General features: G+C 37.4%; 1 protein-coding gene and 2 pseudogenes across 1 annotated transcript; all 3 read right to left on the bottom strand.

Annotated features, from left to right (window-relative positions):
- Positions 1-2,396: 2,396 nt before the first annotated feature.
- LOC103339290 (auxin-responsive protein SAUR64 pseudogene) lies at positions 2,397-2,852 on the bottom strand (annotated as a pseudogene).
- A 1,964-nt stretch (positions 2,853-4,816) lies between these two features.
- LOC148914828 (auxin-responsive protein SAUR64-like) lies at positions 4,817-5,270 on the bottom strand. Its single transcript, XM_089043314.1, is given in 2 exon segments — positions 4,817-4,849; positions 4,851-5,270. Coding segments are annotated over 2 exon segments (453 nt in total).
- A 7,707-nt stretch (positions 5,271-12,977) lies between these two features.
- On the bottom strand, positions 12,978-13,523 carry LOC148914827 (uncharacterized; annotated as a pseudogene).
- Between the last annotated feature and the right edge of the window lie 7,265 nt (positions 13,524-20,788).

The raw sequence follows: 20,788 nt of genomic DNA, 5'->3' as shown, positions 1-20,788 counted from the left end.
AATATCTACAATAAAAATAATAATAATACCGTTAGTACGAATTTACATTAATACTTTTAAACAAATGACAAATAATACTTACCCAATGAGCGTATTGAATTGTTAGCAAAGGTAGCAGCACAGACAGAAGAAAAATCGAAATGGCCGAAAAATGGAGCAATCTGCCTCTGCAATGGCAGATTAGATATGTAGAAGAAGGATTTTGCGCGACGAATAACGTTTTCGTCGCGCAAGAAATCAGGTTTTTGGCGACGGAAAAAATGTGTCGTCGCGCAAAACTTTGTCGTGCAAACTCGTAAACGTGTCGCACAATCGAAACTTTCCATCGCACAAGATAGTGCCGACATCAAACCTTGCACGACGAACCACACGTCCGTCGCGCAAGTATTTGCCGCCATTTTCTCTCATTCTTTGCGCGACGAAAGAAAAATCGTTGCGCAATGATGCCTTTTGCGACGATTGCCATCGTCGCGCAAATATTTGGCAAAAAAAAAATCAACCTTGTTTTCCGTTCCACACTTTGCGCGACAAAGAAATTTTTCCGTCGCGCAGAGGTTCTTAGCGTGACCAACTCTGTCGTCTCGCAAAGGTTTGGCGCCAAAAAGAAAACCAACCCTTTTCTTTCCCACTTTGCGCGGCTGAGATTTTCGTCGCGCAAGTTTCTAGTTTTTGGGTGATGAAAAAAATTTTCGTCGCTGTTGTTTTTTTGCGACGAATTTTACTTCGTCGTGCAAACTTTCGTCGCCCAAATAGTAAAATGTAGTAGTGAGTACGTAACTTTCTGTATTTTCAAGAATGCTAAAGACTGATTGATGGAGAACAATGGGGATTGCTTTCCTATTTATATTTGTTCTCCTGTTAGTTTGCGGAGAAAATTCCTTTAGTTTTCTTTGTGGTGAAAATTTCAAAGTTTAGCAACCGACACTTTTTGGAGGTTCAAAATGATGTCAAGTTTTATCGGTAGGATATGTATTTGTCATACAAAGCCGTACTTGATTAGTACTTTTAGGGGAGGAAATTGTTTTATTTGCCTTGTGGAGAAAATTCCAATGTTCATCATATAGACAAGTCTTGGATTTTGTTTGAAATCATGCCATGCTATAATGTCTTGTGGCTTAAGGACAATAGATTGTTGCCGTTGGTCATTACTAGGACACAAGAAATCTTAAGTTCCAATCTTTGGAATGTTGCCGTTGAACTACCCTTCTTTTGGTTATAGCATAAAACCTTTGTTTGCCACAAATTAATCCATGTCAAAGCTAGTACGGATGAATTGGATGTGAAATATAATATTATTTATAGATACGTCAAGAATCGTAAGTTTTATATTAATCACTGAATAAATTAGGAAAAATAGACTCATATGCCACTAATATTGGAGAAATTATAGAATAGTACGACTACTTTAGCGAATAATCCGATTATATATTATTGTTACTGTATTGTCACATTTTTGCATCCCAAATATTCCCAGATAAATATTAATAAAGTATCAGTAGTAATAGGGCTATATCTGAGAACTTTGTTACAACAACAGTACCATTTGTGAGCATTTTCTTATAAATAAATACAGAAAGCCACTAAAGTTGTATTTCGCTATGCATAGCCTATATGAAGAACTGAAAATGAAAAACAAAAAAAATACAAGGGAAATTCTATTCAGACATGGTTCAATCTGACTGACCGTCACAAACACTTTCTTCGAACATGCTTCAGAGCGTGACAATCTAAGAAGGCTATGCTAGTCCGAATGCTCCAAAATTTGGATATGTTGTTCTAAAAATTTCATGAACTCAACTTCATTTTACCATTGTAAGTTGCTCATTTGAAGGGGTCGGACAAGCTACACTTTCCCAGAATGTTTCAGTGTTTGATACAGTGAGAATGCTACAATTGTCCAATTACTCCCAAATTTGGATACGTTATAGTAGACATCCAGAGAAACAAACTTTCATGAGATAATCAACTACAAGCATCACAAGTTGCTCCTTTGAGAAGGTCGGACCGGGACAACTTCACGTTTTAGCTCTTCTCCGAGCAAGCTTCAGTGTTTGACAATGTTTGACAGTCCAATTGCTCCGAAAATTTGGATATGTTGTTCTACATATCTTTTGGAACAATTTTCATGAAGGTGTCGATCACATTATTTGAGCATTGCAAGTCACTCTTTTGATTGATTCAATCTGAGGCCAGGCAGTTATGAGCTAGCAAATTTGGCCACGTATTGGCCATATTCCACTCCATTTTTTTAAAAGAAAAATCAAGATAATAACTCAAAGAATTCCTCCATTTTATTCTAAGGCAAATTGCAAATTTTGGTTCAAACACATTATATATTTGTCAATGGCGTCCATTATTTGTACATCATATACATAAATTGCAAATCAAAGTATGCTTTATCTGCTAAGCAGTAGCCACAAAGGAAGAGCCGGGTTGCTTGCTTGCCCATGATTATGCAATGCTGAACTTGAGCAGCTACTGAAAGAGATGGCAAGCAAAGCTTTCTCCAAATCTGCAGTCATTCGTCGCTGGAGAAGTGAGACTATGTAATTCATGAAGAGCGAGTCACATGGCAAGATGATAGGCCCACGGCTGCTTGAGACTCCAAACTCTTCTTCAGACATCTTGAAGAGCTCTTGGAAAATATAGTTGGAGAGATAGGATAAAGGCAGTACAAAACGGCTCTTGTCAATGGTATAGATAACAAAAGTTCCCTTTTCACCCACCATATCATTCTTCCAGTTGTTGCCAACTACGCTTGGGCTTGAATTTTTGTTCCTCCCCATAGAATCTCTCTTCTGCCATTTGCTAGCAATTTTTATGAGCCTCTTGGGGCTGATTACGTTGTCCATGGAGCTATATAAAACCTAATTGAGCACTAAAAAGCAACTACGTATTTTCAAGAATGCTAAAGACTGAGTGATGGAGAACAATGGGGATTGGTTTCCTATTTATATATGTTCTCCAGAGAACGCTAGAAATTAATAATTAGTTATATTGGCATAGTACTTTGTTGCCTAGTTTTGTTAGTGGGAAAATTCCTTTAGTTGCAACCGACGATTTTTGGATGTATGTCAAGTTTATGTACTTATTTTATAAAGCCGCACTTGGTTAGTACTTTTAGTGGAGAAAATTCTTTTGGTTGCCTTGTGGAGAAAATTCCAATGTTCGTCAGAGAGTATTACCAGTTGGTTACTAGGACACATGAAATCTTATAATAACTTCCAATCTTTGGAACGTTCCTATCTAACTACCGTTTTGTTCCATTGTTTATAACATCAAATTGTACCTAATAATAAGTTTGCCACAAATCTTTGTCAAAGCTTTTAGCTAATACGGATGAATCAGATAAGGTATTAGATGTGAAATATAATGTTTGTATGTTACGACTTGTAGGTTTTATACCAACCTAGAGCTGACCCCAAAAAAAAAAAAAAAAAGGAAAATTATCTCAAATAGCACTATTTCTGTAGTGAATTATTTCAATATTATCTCGATACTATCGATATTTCCTCATTATTTCCATAACAAATAGTTCCATGGACTCTTAATATGACATTAAAGTATCAATATTTTGTGTATATGGTCTATTTACCAGTGTAATAATAGTGCTATTTGGGAACTTTGCTACAACATAATAGTTATGTTTGAGAGCATTTCTTTATAAATTAATGTACCGAAACTGTCCCAAAACCGTGCCAATCTCGTATCGTCCCATTTGGTGTTGAAGTGTAAACGGAATGATACCATGTCATCCTGTTACTATTTGGCATGACACCGGTTCTAGATTTGTGATCTCGTTTGGTGCCATACCGTACCGAACAGTACCAGGTAAATAATAAACCATAATTTCATATTCCTCTTCTCCCACGAACATTTCGACTCCAGCTTTGTTTCTTCCGTCTCCCTTCTCTTCTCCTTTCCTTCCCTCTATTCTTCTCTTTTCTCCTCTCTCTCTATCTCTTTGTGTTCTTCTCCAAAGTGTATAAAACCGGTGGAAAAGGAAAGCCCCAAAGTGTATAAACAAACTCTTCAATCTTGATTGTTTGTAAACTTTGTATCAGGCTTGATTTATAAAAATTACAAGGTTTCTGAATTTTTGCAGGATTTTTTACGGTATCAACATTGATACCGAATCATACCGGTCCCGTTTGGGTCCGGCATGGTTTGAACGTGTTCTCAAAAACTCACATCCCGTGTCATTCCATCCCAATTCCCCTATCCGGGATTGACACTAGGATGATATCCATCCCGTGTCATCCTGTACCATGCCCACCCCTAGTAATACCTCATCTCTGTGTATATGTTCATATTAATTTTTTTTTAATAAAATTTCTCAAAATTTACATCTCTGAGGTTTACGAAAATATTGATAGCTTTCTAAAACTATTGTAAAGATTGTTGGAGATCCTCTTAGTCGCACATTTCAAGTTAAAAAAGAGGTTTTGATATGATTAAGAGGATAAAACTTTCAATTTCTAGATCCACCAAAGTTAGCCAAAAAGCAATTTCTACCAATTATAACCATAGCAATAACAGTATGATAATACTAACGGTCACAATAATAAAAATACAATAACAAAATGACAACAAAAACTAACTTTTGTGAAAGAAAACTTGTCAATTTAAACTAAAAACATTATCGCTCTGTAAACTAAAAACAAACGTACAAGAACAAGTCATGAAACAGGAAAATCAAGATACATAATGCATGATCGCCATGATATATTAATTATACATCATATAGACATATATTCACATTCAGTTCAAGTCTCCCATCGCTCATTTACAAAACTTCTAGTATGATTTTATGTGCTCAGCAGTAACCACAAAGGAATAGTTGGGTTTCTTGTTTGTCCTTGATGTATTAACGTAGAACTTGAGCAGCTACTGCTGAAGAGAGAGTTGGCAAGCAAAGCTTTCTCCAAATCTACAGTCCTTCCTCGCTGGAGAAGAGAGACCATGTAATTCATGAAGAGCGAGTCACATGGCAAGATAATTGGCCCACTACCACTTGAGAGGCCAAACTCTTCTTCAGACATCTTGAAGAGCTCTTGGAAAATGCAGTTAGAGAGATAGGCTAAAGGCAGTACGAAACGGGTCTTGTCAATGGTGTAGATAACAAAAGTTCCCTTTTCACTCACCATATTATTCATCATGTTGTTGTTAGCTACTCTTGGCGATGAATTTTTGTTCCTCCCCATAGCATCTCTCTTTTGCCACTTGCTAGCAATTTTAATGAGTCTCTTGGGGCTGATTATTTTTTCCATGGAGGAGATGTATAAAATGACCCAATTGAGCAATAAAAGCAACTTTGTATTTCTAGGAATGCTAAGAACTGATTGATGGAGAACAAGGGGGATTGGTTTCCTATTTATATATGTTCTCCAGACAACGCGTAGAAATTAATAATTCGTTATATCCGCATAGTACTTCGCTGCCTAGTTTTGTTAGTTGGAAAAAATGCTTTAGTTGCTTGGAGGTGAAAATTCCAATGTGCTGCAATGTTTTGGATGTTTAAATTTATGTCAAGTTTATGTCTTGTGGCTCAAGGACACGAGATCTTACCAGTAGGATAGTTCATTATGATATAAATTTAAGCCGTATAATGAACCACAGTACCAAACTATAGGCTTGTTTGCAAGTGATTCTAGATAGGTCAAAAAGCACATCTATGGAGAATTACTTCTCCAAATAATTACTTTAAGGGCATTTGTTTGGGAGTGCTTTTAGAAGGGCCAAAAGCGCTTTCTAATAACTAAAAGCGCCTCTGACAGCATTTGGCAGAAACGTTTAGAAACGCTTCTGGGTCATAAAGCGCTTCCTGGAGAAGCACTTGCTATGTGCTTCTTTAGGAAGCACTCCCAAGTGCTTTTCCACGAAGCACTTTAATTTTTTATGAAAATTCTAAATTTTTATAATAAAAGCACTTTTGTTAGAAACGCTTATGAGCAGAAATACTTCCTAGAGAAGCAGTCCCAAATGAACCCTTAAGTGATTTTATAGAGAAACACATGAGAGGTGCTTCTGTCCAAAATCACTTAAAATCACTTAAAGTGATTATATGGAGAAGCACATAAGAAGTGGTACTCCCTAGAAGTGATTTTATATACTTATTTTATAAAGCCGTACTTGCTTAGTACTTTGAATGGAGAAAATTCTTTTGGTTGCCTTGGAGAAAATTCCAATGTTCATCAAGAGAGCCAACTATTTGAAAGTTTTTCAAATTACTTCATGTTATAATATGTGTTGTCGTTGTAGCGTAAGGACACAACAGATTATTCCGTTCGTTAGTATTATCAGTTGGTTACTAAGAAATCTGAAGTTCCAATTCTTGGGAAGTTACTAACTACGTTTTGTCCATATATCCTTTTCATAGCTAATACTAATGAATTAGAAAAGGAATTCGATGTGAAATATATGAATATTTTGTACGTCAAGAATTGTAAGTTTTACACTAACCTTGAACTTACCGAATTAATTTGGGAAATTCTCTCAAATGTTGGAGTAATAGAGGCCACGTGTTGATAACTGCTTATGAAGTGTTATCAAAGTTAGTTAGCTGATAAGTTGGGCTTAGTTAGAGTCAGTTAGCCTGGCTAAGAGCCAAATTGTACTCATATAAAAACAGAGTGTTTGATGGCAATGCCTTTAGGTTCGAACAACTCATGGGACATTGATAATGTGTGTGAGAAAATCCTCCTCCGCTTCATAACTTAAAAAAATAAAAATAAATAAAACAACAACAACAACAACAATGTTAGATTGAAAATCTTGATCTTCAGTATTTTTTGGTCTTAATTTTCCTTCAGTTTCTCTTAAATATTAACATGTTATCAAGTCCACGTTATTCACGTGACAGATCCAACACTCTCACGTTAGCAAATCCATTTGGAATCAAGTGGTTTCTATTACTTTACCTGCGAGTGCTGAAAATTAATAATTAGTTATAATGGCATAGTTACCAATTACACAAATCTTAGCTTAACTTGAGAACAATATGACTGGTCAACTAAGAGTCATAGACTAGCAACAATCACACACACAAAGTAAGCAATCAATACTTGCAGACCTAGAAAATCACTAGTGACAACTTAGGCACTCAGAAGGACCTGTCATGCAAAGTAAACCACACTTAATTTGATTGCAGTAATCACAAACCACACTTATTGTGACCAAATATTAATTTAAAATTAAAGAAAATAAGAAGATTCGACTTTAAGAAAAGATCAATGAGTATTTCTATCGTTTGGCCAAATGAAAAACTTAAAGAAAATAAGAAGCTTGTTTACCTCCGAAGAAAATCAAGATCAGCACTGATTTCAACTTAAGAGGTTCTGAGTTTGCATCCTTCTTTCTGTTAATAAAAAACAAAAACAAATCAAATTACTTCATTTGTTTTTGTATGAATTTTTTTTTTCAATTCTATCTATTTGTTTATTTCTTGTTTTCTGTCAAATCGTTTTTTATGAAAGATCAACATTCACATCCTTCGCCAATGTAGAAAGTGCCACTCTAGGAGAAGAAGCTGCCACGAAAAAACAGAGATAGAATTTACAGCACAGGATATGCCACTAAAGTCTAAATGTGCAACTGTACTAAACTGTAGGGCCATTGAAATGTGTATTATTAAAATCCCCTAAATTGCCAGAACAAGTAGAGCTAGAATTTGGACACATTTTCTTTTCTACACACGGTGAAGAAAATTAATGTGTCTGCCTTGACCCGTGAAGAAGAAGAAAAATTTAGTTGCAATGGGGATAATATTATTTTTTTATTCTCAACAAATAATATTATGTTATGTTGAAGTTGTTAACACGTGTGTCATAGTATTATTGGTTGGAAATAACAAAATAGTGATATCCCCATTTTATAAAAGTCTTTCTTGTAAAGAAAGGCCAAGAGGAGAGACTAGTGGTAAGACTAGCAAAATTACTACATAGTTTGTTTCCTTTTTCTTTAAATAAAATTGATTATCATTATTACTGGTAAATTATCATTTGTTTTCCATTCGCTGAGCAGAAATAATTGATTTTGTTGTGTAAATGAGAAGTTGGTGTCTATGTTTTAGTGCTTAGTGCGGCTCAGCGAAAAGATTTCATTGTTGGCGCATGTTGTAATTAAGAGATTCATTATTTTGGTGTGCTTTCAAGATTTTGGTGTGCTTTCACACTTGGGTTCAAGTCTTCATTGTACCTGTGTGTGTGATTTTTTTCTTTTGTACGAAAACACTCCAAAACCTTTTCGTTGATGGACTACGCAACTATCACACACAACCCACACAAAGATAAAGCACACAGGAAACCACAAAGTAAACCCTTTGATATCTCATGAACCTTAGCTCTCTTTTCTCTCACCCTTGGCTCAATCCCAATTCGATGCCTTAGCTTTCTTGCGTTACAATTACCTAGCACTAAAGTGCCTATATATATTATATGTCATATGGCTTTAGTACAATTATGGAAGGACTCCAAAACTAGGAGAAAATATGTCCAAATTCGCTAAGGATACACACTGGATTCGCGTGTCCCGCTCGAGCTCCTGTTTCGGCTCGAGTCTGAGCACTGCCTCTCAAGCAGGCGCTCAAGCGCCTAGGTCTAGGAGAGAAGTAACGCTCTGCCGCTCGAGCGCCTGTACGTACTTCAGCTCGAGCAGCAAAGTCCAGTCAAACTGCTGTAGCTCTTTTGACCATTTATTTTCTTCACTCCTTCTGCATCTTTAACTGAGCGAAACATCAACATTCCCCTCCCTCTTCCCAAGCTATTTCTGAACCTCACAGGACTGCAGTTGGAATGGTACTTCTTGTCTCGTAATTGGGGCAAGCGTCTTCTCACGTTCTCCCTAATTGCCTCTGAATTTGACTTTTCTTGTATTATCTCTTGCTAATAATTTGCTTTCTATTAGTCAAATATCAAATTAGTCCCCAATTAAATTTTCTTGTAACTTTTTACCCAACCTAGTGCTTCTTTCAGAATATCCTCACCAAAGGGACCATTGGTTGTGGTATCAACGTGGGGCTGCATTACATGAATTTGGTTGCAAATAATATGCACAACTGATCCATTAAGACCTCAATTTGTTCCACTTGAATGATATCTTCAAATCACAGAGCTCAAACCCCTAAACTAAACCCAAAACATGACTGAGCACAAAATCACCAAGCTCAAAACCATCAAATAGACTGAGCACAAAAACATAGAGCACAAAGATAGTTTCATACAACTTTTGAGTTCAAAATATTTTCACAAAGCAGACAACATAAGTGTATTCTAGATTGCAAAAACAGAGTGAGATTTTGATCCCACATTACTTGCAGCAGGTTGAGTCCCTCCATTTCTAGCCAAACCTCCTCTAATTGCCTACAATTCAGAGAAAACAAGAAAATCTGAATTAGTGAAGCAAGGAATTCAAAGTAATGAACCAAATCATAATAAAGAAAGCAGCCTTTCCCTATAGGGCTTAGCCTTTCTTAAGAGATTACTGGGTTGAGCTGCTTGCAACTTCCCTTCCTCTCCCCGTTGAACTTCTTGCTCTTGCACTTCATCTTCCTGTTCCCATTGAACTGCGTTTTTCCACAGTCAGTTGAATTATGTCCTACTCCTCTCCACAACTCTGTGCAATGTATTATAATATACCATATCTAAGTTTATTTGCACCCTTTGGGATCTCATCTGTGACAATTGTATAGCCAATATTAATGTATCTTTGAGTCGGTGTCTTTTAAGGGTAGTGAGGTCTTTTACTTATCTAGGGCATCTTTATATGCCTATATATTGTAAGCGTACAGCAGCTTTATTATCCTATTGATTTGTGAATATATTGGGATTCTCTGCTTCTGCTTGAATTGTTCACATGGTATCAGAGCGATCCTCTTGAGTTGCTGCTTGTTCTTCCTCCCTTATGCCTTCTTGATTCGTGTTGTTGTGTTTCCTTGTTGATTTGCTACTGCGTTTTTTGCTGTCGGCTGCTCTTGTCTTCTTGGTTTTTCATCTATTTTGGTTTCCACTGCTTTTGGTTCTTGTCTCTTCTATATTGTTTTGCACATGGCTAGTGAAAAAGATGATTCTCTTCCAGCTATCAGTGTCAAATTGCATGGCAGTAATTATTTTTATTGGGCCTATGTTATGAAGAACTTTCTAATGGGAAAAGGAATGTGGGATTATGTCTCTGGCAATATTGTTGTCCCATCTGATTAAAAAAGCAGAAAAGTATGCTGAATTGTTGAGTACGTGGCAAATGCAAAATTTTAAAATCATCACTTGGATCAATAATTCTGTGGACATCTCGATCGGTATACAACTTGCAAAATTTGGTACATCTAAGGAAATTTGGGAACACTTAGAAAGATTTTACAAGAGATCCAACTTTGCTAAACGTTATTAGTTGGAAAATGATCTTCGAGCCACCAAACAAGGATATAAAAGCATTCAAGATTTTTATAATGTTATGACTGGACTTTGGGATCAACTTGCACTGACTGAACCTTCTGGACTTAGCTCTATTGATCTTTATTGTACATATAGAGAAGAGCAGCGCCTTGTTCAATTTCTCATGGCTCTCCGAGATGAGTTTGAAGCTCTTCGTGATTCTGTTCTCAATGAATTATTAGCTGAAGAGGTTCGCTTAACATCTCATGCTGACACATGTCTTATTCCTTTGCCAAACCAGACAGTCTTTGCCACCCAATCCCAGTCCTTTCTTCCTTCACAAAATATGCCACGCCCCGGAGTTGCAGCTGATGAATGCACCTTTTGCAAAGAAAAAGATTATTGGAAATCTCAATGTCCTGTACTCCTTAATAAGAAGTCTCAACCACAGCAAGTCTTCCCATCCAAACGATCTCCAACAGCTGCAGCTGTTTCATCCCAATGCGAATCTTCTGCTAGTCCTACAGTGTCGCTTATTGCAGAGCAATTTCAGAAGCTTTGTTCTACCCATCAACCTCCATGATTTCCCATTCTTCAAGTTTGCCTTCCTCATCTTCTTTAGGTATATTCTCATCCACTTGGGTCTTTGACTTAGGCGCTACACATCATATGACTAGTGATATGTCATTGTTTACTTCATTGTCTTCTTTGTCTACATCAATTTCTTTTTTGATTGCCAATGTCATTGGCTGGTATCGGCTCTATCACAACTTCTGGCCTATGTCTATCTGATGTCTATTATTTTCCTCAACTCACCTTGAATTTGATTTCTATTATTCAATTATGTGCTTCTGGCTATATTATTCAATTTTCTTCTACTTCATGTAATGTACAGGATCCTCACTCTAAGAAGCTGATTGGGACAGGCCGTAGAGAGGGAGGATTATATATGTTAGAGACGCTCCAGATTCCTGCCTTGGTGGCTTCGTCTATTGACTTGTCATCTTTTTGTCTGAGTCCTAAGTCGTCTAATTTTTACCTATGGCATTCTTGTCTTGGTCATGTCTCTGGTTCTTGTTTGAAATATTTAGATTCTACAGGAGCTTTAGGCAATTTCAATTATCCTGGCATTTCATATTGTAGTGGGTGTAAACTTGCCAAATTTTCTGCATTACCTTTTACTAGAAGTTCCTCTATTTCTTTAGCACCATTTGATTTAATTCAGATGTGTGGAGCCCAACTCCTATTTCTAGTAAAGGAGGCGCTAGATATTATGTTTCTTTTATTGATGACTACTCTTGTTATTGTTGGATTTATCCCATGAAACGTCGCTCTAATTTCTTTTCTATCTTTCAAAATTTTCTCACCCTTGTCCATACACAATTTTCTGCTGTCATTAAATGTTTTCAGTGTGACTTGGGTGGTGAATATACCTCTTGTGCTTTCACTGACTTGCTCGCCTCATATGGTACCACACACCAATTCTCTTGCACTGCCACTCTTAAACAAAACAGTGTTGCCGAAAGAAAATATCGACATATTGTTGGTCTCTATGTTGCTTTTTGCCGATGTCCCAAATTTTTTTGGGGGGGGAAGCAGTTCCGGCTGCCAATCATGTGTGATTAATCACATTCCCACATCTCTCACCTTCGCATATCTCCGTTTGAAAGATTGTATGGTAACAGTCCTTACTATTTCTCATGTTTCTAGTTCCCACTACTACATTTTAAGTTTTGCACGACAAAGTAAAATTGGTCGCGCAAAGTTACATTTAGTCGCACATACTTCTGCGCGACAAAAAATTCGTCACGCACAGTCCGTAGCGCAAAGACTGTGAAGAAAGACTTTGCGCGACCAATTTTTTGCATTCGTCATGCAAAACTGTGCGATGTAGCACCTTCGTTGTAGAAAAGTTTTAGGGATGAGACAAATGTTCGACACACATACCTTTGCGCGGTGAAAGGGTATTCGTCGCGAAGACAATGCACGACGGAAATTTCGTCGTGCGAGATTCGTGTCGCAATTTTTTGCTCAACGAAGTGTCCTTCATCACTCCATGTTTGCCCGACGAAAAAGTAGTTGTCGCGCATACATTGTTGGCACGACGAACGCCATCGTCGCACAAGCATAAATTATGGGTATTTAAAAAAAAATTATGTTTTTTTCTAAAAAGTGAATTTGCGAGACGAGAAACATTTCGTCACGCAAAATTAATACATATGATTTAAATTTAATATTACGTTTTTTTTATTTCGTACAAAAATAAATTTTTTTTTTTTGTAATAAAATTAAATTGCAATACAAAAATGAATTGTAAAGAATACATTTATTATATAAAATAAAATAAATGTATACTACAAGAGAAATATTTAAAAAAATAATTCTGAAAATAAAAAACTAATAAAATAATGTTCCAAAATCTATATGGTCGTCTGGCATATGCGGCTCGGAGATTTGAGGGTCTACAGGGGCTGTGGCCTGGTCGGGATGCTCGGGGTGGACGGGCTCGGAGGTCGGCGCATCAAAATTCGGGATTGGAATGCCAGACCGAGCGAGGGGCTGCAGAATCAACGACATCGACCAAGCTCGACCGCTGTGATGACAAAACTGTCACCTAACTGTTTGACTGCGACGATGACCGGGGTCTAGGTTCCCTATGTCGGGCATTCCTCATCCCTCGACAATATGTTCTCGGCCTCTTCCCAAGACTCTGATCCAATGTGTCCGTCAATATCTGAAATCCAGCATCCTGTGGAGGATCCACAGACTCAATCGAAGTCTTGGGAGGAAGTTGGGAGGCGGACTCCTGAAGAACGAACTGGCTCCTCTCCACCATTGTCGTCTGTTTAACACAACATAAAATACAAATTAAAACATGCATATAATTGAATGCGTAACATAAGAATTAAAATTAAATAATACTTACATGAAAGGACTCAGCCAACTCATTCCCAGGTCGAACATAAACGTCACCAAAGACGTCGATCTCTGGGAATTTCGACCCCCTCTAAATTGAACAAGAGAAGAAAAATATTAGTATGAAAAAAATAAATTAATAATAATGACATATTAAAAATTAAATATAAATTATTTTATTATTACCTGCCGTAGTGCATCCATCCTATATGAGAAGGGCCTGGAACCGGAATGGGGGAGAAGAGTCGTCTTCTTCCTATTGCCCTTATTCACTTGGGCTTTATTCTGTTACACAAAAATAAAACGTATGAGTTGAAATATAAATATTTAAATAATATTTAAATAAAAAATTGAAATAAACATTCATAAGAAATATGTAATAATTAAACAAATATTATTAAAAAATACCACATAATTGGGCGCCTGAAAATGAGCCCAGAGCCACGCCCAACTATCCTCCCGCCCCTCAAGCTCCTTCGGGCAACCATCCTGAAGAGCGATCAAACGCCTCAAAATGGTGGTGCAAGTTGCTCTTCCACTGCTTGTACCTCCCACCGAAGAGTCTGTTGACGTACGCCAACAACTCCTTGTCGAGGTCCTCTAAGTTGTACTTCGTCTGCAATAAATTAATTACATACATTAAGTAATAGAAATATATAAAGTTTGAAAGAAAAATAATTAAAAGGTAGGATACATATCGACAACTAGCCGCGAACCTCCATCTTCATCTCGTCATGCATGACCTTCCAAGACTTCCATTGCATCGGGCAATAGGTCCGAACGACGTGGCCAATGTCGTTGGCTGAGGAGCTATGCAACTTCGCCGTCGGTGCAGCCTGATGGGGTGCGTCGTATCCGATGCTAATACATGTTGGTCACCCGGTGACCTTCGCCGTCTTCAGCTGCCGACACGTCCCTCGGGTGTTCTTCTTGGCTGCAAAGAAATATGACATTAATGTTAAATAAATAAAAAATTTAACTATATAATTCACAATACAAAAAATTAAAAATAGAACTACAGTTGAAGCATATCTATACCTTGCTTTGTAACCCCGAGGCACCAGATCAGTCGGTAGAAGTGGTGTCGGTGGTGCTGGCGGGCGATGTCGCCGCCTAGCGCTAACAGGCTGCGCCACTAATGAAGTGATGACGCAGGTGTCCGGGACCCCGAGACCAAGCGGCACTTGATCCATCGATCTTTGGAGCGATGCGGCAGATGAGCCGGGGGCTCTGAACTCGATGTATTCATCACCGCCCTACAACATCTAATCAGGTCTGACATCTGCACAATTTCATTAATACACATACTAATTAATCAAATTTACGAATATATACTTAAAGCACATACAATATCATTAAGAATTTGAACTAATTAATTAAAAGAATAGCTTGACCTAGGGTTTGGGATTTCAGAGTATCAGGGACTCCGATCCACGATCCGTCAAATCCTACACGATTCTATAAATACAAGGTACAACATACGTGAGTTTGAGTTTGATCCAACGGTCCGATAAACATATCAAACCTGGAAATCACACAATAGGCGAAATCCATTCGAGACTCAAACAGTAACCAAATTAAAATCCGAGCACACCTACATGCTTGTGACAAATAGGGGATTGCTCTGGGACCTAATGCCCCACTGCCATAGTCTTCCACGCGAAATTGATGCTTTAAGGGCCAAGGTTCCTACCCTAGGTTCAAAACATCAATTAGAGGCACTTTTGTTCTCGAACCTACCCCGAAAAATGGCTGGAAGGGGCCAGATTTTAAATTCAAAAACCAGCCAAAACCTAGGGTTTAAATTCCAGAAACCTATTCATACAATTAACCAAATCCTAATCAACCATCAGCTAGAGCACAAAAAATAGTCCAGAAACCATACCTTAGGTGTCGGAATTGGTGGCCAAAGGAGAGAGAACTAGGCCGGCAAAGAATCTGTCAAACTAAGCAATTTCCAACGGCACCTTCGATGGTGATGGATGGGGAACGTCTGGGCTTCGAAGGTTGTGACGGCCCGGTCCTTTTTCCGACGGATCGGTGGGCTGAGGTGACGGCGGAGAGAGAGGCGTTTAGGGCAGAGAGAGGAAGTGAGGACAAAGGGGCTATCGCGATTTTTCTGAAAATTTAACGGATTTTGCACGGCGATGAGTACAGTGCGTTGCGCAAGGTCAATTTTAATCAACCTTGCGCTACGGAAACAAAATAATGACGTCGCGCAAGGTAGTTTTCCGCCCAAATTTTTGTTACATTGCAACGAGTGTCAAAAACTGTCTCGCAAGGTGTGTATTGCGCCAAAATTTTGGTCACCTTGCGCAACAAATGGACAAAACCATCGAGCAAGTTTGTTATGCCGCCAGAAATTTTTGGGTTTAGGGTTTATTGAAGGGTCTGATCATTTTGCGTGACGAAGGAACTATATTTGTCGCGCAAGCCTAAACCCTAAAAATTTCAACTAAGTGTTCAGGGGGGAGAGATTGAAAGTTCTGAATGAAATTGCGCGAAGATTATTTAATAGTTTCGTCGCGCAAGCCTTTGTTCTGTGCACCTTGCGCGACGAACAACACTTTCTTTCGTCGCGCAACCCTAAACCCTAAATTAATAAACCTTGCGCAACGTACATGATCTTGCGCGTCGCACAAACCTCTGTCCAAGTATAAGTATAAAATAAAATTTACCTTTTTTTTATACGTTCTAATACATATTATAAATTTAAATTTAAATTTTAAAAAATTCTTATGGTGTTTATTATTTTTTAATATAGTATATTTTTAATAATATACTCTATTAAAAAATAATAAATACCATAAGAATTTTAAAAAAAAATTTATACAAGGAAAAATACTCTATTAAAATAAGAGTATTTCAATTGATTTCTATAAACTCCACATAGAGTTTGATTGAATTCCTAGATTGATTTTAATGGTGTTCGTTAGAATTTTATCATAAAGTTTAAAAGAGTTTATTAGAGTTCTAAAATGTTTTTTTTCTTTATTTTGTTTTTTTTGGGGGTTGTTTATCGTTTTTCTAGATTTTCAACAAAAAAAGTACCTTTACAAAAACATTTTGTAAATAACATCCAAACCATATACATCCAAAGAAAATAAAAGAAGGGCATCTATTTTGTTCGAATGTGCAACCAAATAAGGATTTATGTTTGCATGTTTATAAAAAATATGCAAAACTAAAAACATAAAAGTAATTTCAAGACCAAAAAAATGATAAGTAAACCATATGAAGATAATTTTTTCCTTTTTGTTTTGGCATAGACTAGATATATATAGATATTGTACAAAACAAGAAAAAGAATGATTATAGATTGATGAAGAAGCCTATCATCTATATGATATAATGTACAGAAACCAAAAAAATTAAAATTAAAATTAACAGCAACTAAAAAAATAATAATAATAACACCAAAAATATGTGATTTGTAAATATGTTTTGCGCGACAAATACAAATAGTTTCGTAGCGTAGAGAAGTTTTGCGCGACAAAGTATATCTTTCATCGCCCAAGGTTGTATTTTCACTAGGAATTTACCGCAACTTGCGCGATGTAAGCATTAACTTCATTGCGCGAAGAAGTGTTGCACGACGAAGTATATTTTTCGTCGCACAAACCATTCGCTTTCTCGGCGACGAAAATATTCGTCACGCAATTTTTAAACTATATCTTAAAAATCACGCTTCTGGCAAACTTGCGCTACGTGGATGTTCTCATTACGTCGCGCAAACCTCTGGCAATGTTTTTTTCTTTAAGTTAATTTTTTTATTTTCTTTATTATAAATAATTGTTATAAAAATTACACATGTTACCTTGAAATTTATTTTTTGTCAATTTTTTTTATTCATTCAATTTGAAGATTTTAAACACAAAAAAGAGAAAAACCATAATTCTTATATTCATACAGACCACTGAAAATCAAATAGACAGATTCAAATATGTTTTCAAATTTAGGTATATATCTAAATTTAAACTTATGTATTATATGTTGTAATTTAATTTGTGATTGCAAGTTTTGTGTGCAACTTGATTTTAATTTGTGATTGCCATATTTACACTACCATAATTAAATTACAACAAATTTCATTTACTTTGTTTTACATGGGTAGTCGCTAATGAATTGCATTATTCATCGTCTGAACTATAATAACTTTCGTTATCCACGATATCATCACTTTCGGTCTCCCAATCCTCCTCCTCATCACTTTCGTTGTTCGAGCCCACTGGAACTTCATATCGCGGAAGATCACCGAGGTCAATTGTAATTGACTGAATCGGTATTTCGATTGAAGACACTCCTTGAAGCTGAAACAGTTCTTGTATAACATTTGTATTTCGAAGTGTTTCTGCATTAGTTTCCATGGAAGATTCCAACTGTTGGTCAGTGACGTTGTCGACGTCCTTGTCCGTTGGGTCTAGTTCTGGTATAACATACACATTCCTCTGATCCATCTGCTGAGCAACTATCCGGCTTTTGGGTCATCTAGATACACAATCTGTCTTGCCATGTTTACCAAAATGTAAGGGTCGTCATCATACCAAGTTCTGTTAATGTTCACTGATAGTAAGCCATGGTCTATTTTAACACTTTCCTGCCTATTTGGGTTTGTATCAAACCATCAACACTTAAACATGACCACTTGGTATCGGACTTTGTAAAGCAATTGCACGAAAGTTGTGAGTTTGCCATAGAAATCAATGTCCGTACTTTCGCCACCACCTAGGACATGAACACCACTGTTTTGCATACACAACTTGTCATCTCATGCAGTCTCGAAAAACTTGATGCCGTAAACATGACAACCTGAGAATAATTCAGCGTGAATCGGGCCGAACGCCAAGTGATATAACTCTTCACTGTAAGAGGGTGAATTCGATAATTTCAACTTATTCACCTAATATTATACAAATAAATTCACATGTTAGTTTGATAACATTAAATGATACAAAATATATATATATATATATATACATCAAATACAAAACACTTATAACTTACATATTCCAAAAACCATTGTGGAAACAAATCACGGTGTTTCTTGGCATACAAATGTGATGGATGTTCTCGCTTCATCATCTCTTCATGCTCATCTAAGTATGCCATTATCTCATCACAATTTTTAAGTACGAACCAATGCGCTACCTCCATGTCATTTTTGGAAAACGACTCTCCTCGTACCGGATCTCCAAAGGGTCGTGCGCTTTGGGCAAAAACAGAAAGTTTCTCATTTCTCAGACCTCCTTGCACTGAGGATGATTGAAAGCAGTGTCCACATCTCTTAAATACATTCCACACAAAGTAAGCGACTCATATTGAACCCAAGACTCTATAATTGATCCTTCGGGCTTCGCCCTGTTGCATGTTTTTTTCAACTCTCCAAGAAGCCTGGCAAAATAAAAAGAAACAATACAAATTAGCGAGCGTGGGATGAGGATGCATAAACAAATGATGAGGATTATATACCTTTCTATTGGATACATCCAGTGATAGTTGACAGGACCAGCTAGCAATGCCTCTTCTGGCAAGTGAACCATCACATGGATCATACTTGTGAAGAAAGCTGGAGGGAATATCATCTCGAACTTGCATAGTACTTGGACAATGTCATGGCACAACTGAATAATGTCTATCTTTCGCAATGTTTTTGCTGTCAGTTGGGAAAAAATTCTGGACAACAACATATTTGGTTTCACTACATCTTCTGGCAAAAGGTCACGAATGCCCATAGGAAGTAGGCGTTGTATAAATATATGGCAGTCATGGCTCTTTAGTCCAGTAAATTTACCCCCGTCAATATTCACGCAACACATGATATTAGTAGCATATCCATCGGGAAACTTTATCGACGATACAAACTTTAGAAAATCTTTTTTCTCATTCGGTTTCATGGAAACAAATGTCAGATCTCTTCTAGCTTTATCACCGTCCCTCTTCATCCATAAACCTCTTCGTATGCCCATTCTTTCCAAATCAAGACGATCTTTGATCGTGTCCTTTGTCTTACCCTCGATATCTAGAATCGTGTCCATCAATGTGTTAAAGAAATTTTTCTCAACATACACAACGTCGAGATTGTGCCTCAATTTTAGTTTCGACCAATATAGGAGCTCAAAAAACATAGGCTTGTGCATCCAATTCAAATGTGTAAAAGGTCCGGTCCGAGTAACTATTTTCCCCAAACGGAGAAAAATCCAAACAGTTAAGCTGTTCCAAGATCTCATCACTGGACCATTCTCTAGGTCTGAGCCGATGCTTTGTGTTCCCGTCAAACTCTTTATCCTTTTTCCGCCACTCGTGGTCCCATGGTAACCATCTCCGATGACCAAGATAATAAACTTTTCCCGCATGCCAACCAGAAGTTACATCTTCCTTGCATACAGGGCATGCCATATAACCCTTTGTGCTCCACCCAGAAACCATTGCATATGCGGGAAAATCATTCACAGTCCACATCACTGCTGCCCGCAAAGTGAACATCTTCCCAGTGGCTTTATCATACGTGCGCACACCGTTTGTCCATAAATCCTTGACCTCATCAACCAACGGCCTTAAGTAAACATCGATTGACCTGTCAGGATCCTTAGTTATCAAAACAATCATCATCATGTATTCTTTTTTCATGCATTTCCAAGGCGGCAAATTATATGAGAATACGAAAATCGGCCAAGTGTTGTGGTGTTGGTTTAGAACCCCATACGGATTGAATCCGTCAGTGGCAAGTCCCAATCTAACATTTTAGAGATCAGCAGCAAACTCGGGGAATGTTCGATCGAACTCTTTTTATGCGTCCCCATCTGCAAGATGCCGCATTACATCATTATCTTCCCGTTTTTTCTTATACCATCTCATGTCTGCGGCAGTATGAGTCCACATATACAATCGTTGTAGCCTAGGTTTGAGGGGTAGATAACGCATGACTTTTTGTGGGATCTTAGTCGTTCTGCTCTGAGATGTCATCTTGAACCTCGACTCTTTGCATGTAGGGCATGTATCCAATGTTTTATACTCTTTGTCGAATAACATGCAATTGTTTTTGCAAGCATGATTTTTTTCATAACCTAATCCAAGACCGTTCAACACCTTTTGCACTTGTCTATGGTCTTTCGGCAAACAATGGTCCGTCAGAAGCATTCTCTTGAAAACCCCTAAAAAGTAATCAAAACACAGGTTCGACATACGATATTTTATTTTCCATGCATTAGCTCCACAATGGCCGTGAGAACGGAAAAGCTCTCGCACCCTAGGTATAACTCTTGGTTGGCACTTTTTAACAGTTGTTCATATTATTCAAACTCTGCACTGTCTATTGGGGTAGGCACGTCATCTTCCCCTTCCTGATTGATGTTAGTCGATGCAAAATGGAAAAGCATCATTTATAATATCCATGACTTGTTCATTAAGATCCACAATAGGTTCAACATTGTCCACCCTTGTGGCATTTGAAGACGAAGCATTGTTTAATTGTTCCCCATGAAGGTTTCAAATGCTCTATGTCTCAA

This window comes from Prunus mume, linkage group LG8 (assembly GCF_029339155.1).
Source record: "Prunus mume cultivar Tortuosa linkage group LG8, ASM2933915v1, whole genome shotgun sequence".
NCBI lineage: Eukaryota > Viridiplantae > Streptophyta > Magnoliopsida > Rosales > Rosaceae > Prunus > Prunus mume.
The sequence above is the reverse complement of the archived record's forward strand: the minus strand, read 5'-3'. Positions and strand labels throughout refer to the sequence as shown.